Source organism: Macadamia integrifolia, unplaced genomic scaffold (assembly GCF_013358625.1).
Source record: "Macadamia integrifolia cultivar HAES 741 unplaced genomic scaffold, SCU_Mint_v3 scaffold2215, whole genome shotgun sequence".
Classification (NCBI taxonomy): Eukaryota; Viridiplantae; Streptophyta; class Magnoliopsida; order Proteales; family Proteaceae; genus Macadamia; species Macadamia integrifolia.
Genome location: NW_024868573.1, coordinates 73,604 through 78,648, shown reverse-complemented (window position 1 = coordinate 78,648; position 5,045 = coordinate 73,604). Strand labels below are relative to the sequence as shown.

Genomic DNA, 5,045 nt, shown 5'->3' with positions numbered 1-5,045 from the left:
TTTAATGGGTGAGACAGTCAGTTTCTTTCTCTATTGAACAACAAACACAAGTATAATCAAGGGAAAAGAACAGTTTGAGATTCTCTTTAGTGGAAACACCACTATCCAACAATTTCCAAGTAAACAACTGAAACTTAGGGTGGACCATAGTTTTCCATAATAAATGCCACAAAGTTCTTACTAAGATGAGGTGCCTACATTTAATTCATGTGATGAAAATGTGGAATTGAGGATCTTGGCAGCAAGTTGATCAGAAACCTCAGTAGTTAAATCTCCATTTCAAGTATGGGAGGAAAACAAAAATTCAGCATGTATAGTACTTGCTAGAGAGATTTTAGTTATTAGAGCAGCTAATAATGTCTTTTTATTTTCTTTAATAGGAAAACCCTGTATTGGTATGCACCAAGTTGTTCATTCATGACTAAAAACACAATTGACTGGACAAACAATTTGTTGCAACAAAATTTTTGAGATTACAAGTGAAATGCAAATGGAACATTGTCCTCAAGCTTTGGTATACTCAATGGAAGCATATTTGGCAAAACATCCAGTTTACAAACTCAAATCAATGAATATATAACATATGCTGACTTAGGAAAAGCCATGTTCTATGCCTAATTCCCCAATCCCCAACATTGTCAATTCTAGTAAGACATCAACCATCAAATCTACATCATCACCATGCCCTCACACTTGATCAGATTGCATCTATCAATCAAATTATAAAAGGTCAATGCTTAGCTCATGTGTAGCCCTTCAACCATTTGTAGGGGAAGATTGATATCAGCAATGTCCACTTCCCCATAGATATCATCCCTAAGACTATTCTAATCTTGGTGAATGTCCTGAGCTGGAGGAGCGGCAAACCTAACATTTGCTGGCCGGGTCACCACAACAGCCTCATCAGCAAGCAATGATTTGATAAATGCAAACAATATGAAAGCGAGTTTTACGTAGTCAAGCAATGGGACTATGCATACAAATAGTATATGAGAATAATTTAATATGATTTTAACTGTTGCAAGCAACAAGCATGATATCATGATACATGATAATTTTTTTGGTCCTTGACGGCTGTCGAGGAAGGCTTATCTATTCTCACTTAATGATAGATGTTTCAGTTTCAATCATTCTTATATCGAAATCGATGAAACCAAAGCAAAACTGGTCAAAACCAACCAATCGACACCCCCTAGCGAGATGATCTTTCTATTCTCACCATTGAATAGAGAGAACATTGTCTTAGTTCGCCACATATTATGTTGTGGAGTCTAATTCAATTAAATATCCCTTATAATTTTATTTTTTTAAAAAGAAAATACCTCACGTATTCGCATGGATGAAGGGGCTTGGCTTGGCCTGACTTGACCACATCAATTGTTCACACCCACATGGTCAAAATATATACTGGTTCAGGAGATACACGGTTGATCCGATAAAGAGGATGGCCGAGGTGAAATCGTACAAGAAAAATGAAGTCCATCAAATAATTTCCAATTTCTGTTACTAAAGATTCCAAATCAGTGGTTTTGGATTCGAATATACAATCCCCAAAGGAACCACAGGTTCTACTCTGTCACGAGTCGCGACACATTTTTCGGAGTCAGACTCGGAGACTCGGAGTACACCGTAACTACTTAAAGAGCACATCCGGAGCCGTCGAGTGAGAAGACAAAACGTTGAAAAAAAGAGAGAAAAGAGAATGGCATTAAGCGCCGCAGGATCTTTCTCAGTGCCGCCGGCGGCGGCGGCGGCGGCGGCAGAACAGCGGAGACTACGAACCCAGCATCCGTTCTCCTTAGGCATGGGCTGCGTTTCTCTTGTGGGTTCCAGCGCGTGGCGATCTTCGTCTTCCTCTCGATCGCAGAAGCCATTTGCTTCGTTGAGTATTTCTGCTGATGCCAGTGAGTTTCTCATCGTCCCCCATTCAATTCTGTATATTCATTGCTCAGTTCTTCCCCAATCGTTTATAGGGTTTCTTGGTTAGTCTGAGATCAAAAGTGTTGGTCCTTTCATTATTCACATTTTGGGAAGTGTGGGGTTTATTAATATACGATTCGATCATTTGCCGGAAGTTAGAAACGCTGAGTGCTTGAATCGCTCATCCTCTTAAGATATGTGAGGAGGTCGAGGAAGTGGGGTAGATTTTATCAGAACTGTATTGGTTCTCTCTAACTACTGTAAGGCTCTGACTTTCTGCAAAGAAGACTGGTTGACATGGGTTTCTTTGCTGGCCATACGAAATGAGGTCAACTTTCCACTGTGTTGAAATCATAAACTGTGTGCTGATTGTTTCGATTAGCAGGGTAGGATGATTTGGTATTAGTGGCATAAATCTTGATTACCTCATCCATTATGTAAATGCCCTACACCATATTAGCTGAATGAAGTGGATGATTGTCACAAAACTACCATTTCTCTTTGTTACTTGTGGCCCTCCATTATCTGTTTCTTTTGTTTTATTTGAATTTTCAATCGATGGTGAATTTTCCCCTCTTTTGCTTGTAATATATGAGCAAACTGGATGCTGGTTTTCTAAATTGAAAACCAGGAAAGGAGTACAAGCAAACCAAGCAAACCAGCAAAGCTGAAAGGAAAATTGCACTAACTGAAGAATTTGTGAACTGATGCTTGCAGGCCTTGCTTGGCACTATCTTATAGAATTTAAACTATTCAACTCCTACTCTACCTACAACTGTATTAAAAAAGGACTAAATTGGGATTTTACTACTACACACCAAGCAACTGATCATTTAGTCCTTGAAAAAAATAAAAAATTTGGGTAGAACAAATAGTCCTGTGGAATTGGTATATGGCCTTTTAGAAGCTGGAAACTGGATTATAGGCCATGAATTGGACTTAAATTTCAAGGATATGCCCACACAACTCTATCCTTGGATTAAAATAGCCTTAATTGGAAGAGAACCGGATCTTGGAATTCCCTGCTATCCCTGTGACTGATGACACCTTCTAACTGCTTTGGTTTGATTTGTTCCCTATATGCTTTGCTGCTAATGATGCTGCTACATATTTGTGAAGTCTGATAGACCATGTTTGCCTTGATTTCATTTATTTTAAGGTTTAAAGGAGGCTGTTCGAACTGAAAAAGCACCTGCGGCATTGGGACCATACTCTCAGGCCATCAAAGCCAACAATATGCTCTTTGTGTCTGGCGTTCTGGGTCTTGTTCCAGAGGTTTCTCTCCATTCTACCTTAATTTCTCTATAAATATATGTTTCCTTATTATTTGTGTCTGCTACTGTGCTGATGAATGCCTTTTGGAACTCAAATGCAGACTGGGAAATTCATCTCAGATGGGGTGGAGGAGCAAACAGAGCAGGTAACTAGATGTGATATGTAACTTGCACTTAAGAGTTGGTAGAAATCACATTTGAATGCTCCTGATTTTTAAGTTTATATGCTGTGTTTTAAGGTCAAGGTCCTTGGTCAGTATCTGCACCAAAATTTAATGTTTGGTGTGACACATGGAGCTGGGTTGTTGACCCCCTGAATAAATAGGGTAACTGATTGGAAAACCAAAATGCTGAGCCACCAAAAAATTTAATGATCAACTTCAAACAGTTTTCTACTTACTTTATGTGCAATTCTGTGATGATAAATTTCTTCAACCGCAAACCAAGAAGATGTGATGGATTCCTTCAGTTGTCACATTTTGCAGATCCATGCAAAATGCCTTGAGATGAATGCATTTTTGTGTAGGAACCTCCACATTTGAAATCATGCAAGCAAGATTCTGATGCAATGAGCAATTTCTGTCCTTAGATTTCGTACATAACCTTCAATGTTACAAGATGGAAGGGCCATTAAATTTCAGGCTTCGGGGCATGCAGTTACTAGCTTTTCCATATACATGTTAATGATGACTTGGAAAATCCAGACCTTCCATCTGAGGACCCTCTAGTTAAGCGATGTGTGCCTTCACATCAGCCCTATCCCTACGATGTATTGTATTTTTTACCAAACAAATAAAATTAATTTAGTTTCAATGGAGTAGAGAAAGTTTACTCCTTTTGGAACATTACTAGGGGCCATTGGGTTAAAACATGCCATGCAGATTATGACCTTGCCTAGAATCTTGGATTGTTGGACATTAATTAGATTCAGCCTGTTATGTCTAAATCGTGCACTACGTTGCTATTTTTATTTAAAAATTGTTATTGTATTCTTACACACAGTAGCATACAAAAATGAACCTCATGATAGTATTTTATACTTCTCCCTTCTGTATCTCTGTTTCTTGAGAGGGCGTCCTTCTCACCAGGTTCGTTTGAGTTACCATGCCCCTCCTTATATTATTTGTGTTACTTATTAGCATCTTCTGTGTAATAAGGTTTATAATTCTCTGCTTCATGGTGTTTCATGGCTTCCCCAACCCTGAACTCCCCCGCAAATTTCTGTCTTACAGCTTGGTGGGTTGGAAATTTTGCAGGTTCTCAAGAATATGGGGGAAATACTGAAAGCTGGTGGTGCTAGTTATTCTTCAGTCGTTAAGACAACGATTTTGTATGAACTTTTCATTTCTTGATACATAATCATGTTACATAAACACTTGAGAAGATAACATCTGAGAATACAAAATCTTGTTGAAATAGTTGCTCTTTAATCGGACAGTTTTCTTTGAACTGCTTCTACTACAGGTTGGCGGACTTGAAAGATTTCAAGCAAGTGAATGAGATCTATGGTAAATGTAAGTCCAACCGAATTCAAAGTGATTCCCCCTCTTTTACATCCTTAACACCCCCCCCCAAAACCCTCGAGGGGGGAAAAGGGAAAATGAGAAGAAAGAAATAAATGGAAGTTCGAGCGTAAGCCTTGCAGGTTTAATTCTGGATCCTGCTGTTGATCAAACTGTATTTCTTACTTCTCACAATTTTTGAGACTGCATTGTGAGGTCCAACTTTGGTGATACAGAACATATAATTTTATCAATCTATTGAAGGAGCTTGTGCGTGGCACTGGGGAAGCCTGTGGGGTGTCATCCCACCAGGCCTATGTTCAAATCTCTCCATTTTCTCCCCCCCCCC

General features: G+C 39.0%; 1 protein-coding gene across 1 annotated transcript in view; it reads left to right on the top strand.

Annotated features, from left to right (window-relative positions):
• Window positions 1-1,680: 1,680 nt before the first annotated feature.
• Window positions 1,681-5,045, top strand: part of LOC122066067 (reactive Intermediate Deaminase A, chloroplastic-like) — a 3,908-nt gene continuing 543 nt past the window's right edge. The window contains exons 1-5 of the mRNA XM_042629894.1: window positions 1,681-1,904; window positions 3,080-3,195; window positions 3,296-3,340; window positions 4,451-4,524; window positions 4,659-4,708. Coding sequence (XP_042485828.1) covers window positions 1,703-1,904; window positions 3,080-3,195; window positions 3,296-3,340; window positions 4,451-4,524; window positions 4,659-4,708 — 487 coding nt within the window. The 5' untranslated portion in view covers window positions 1,681-1,702. The remainder of the gene's footprint in view (window positions 1,905-3,079; window positions 3,196-3,295; window positions 3,341-4,450; window positions 4,525-4,658; window positions 4,709-5,045) is intronic.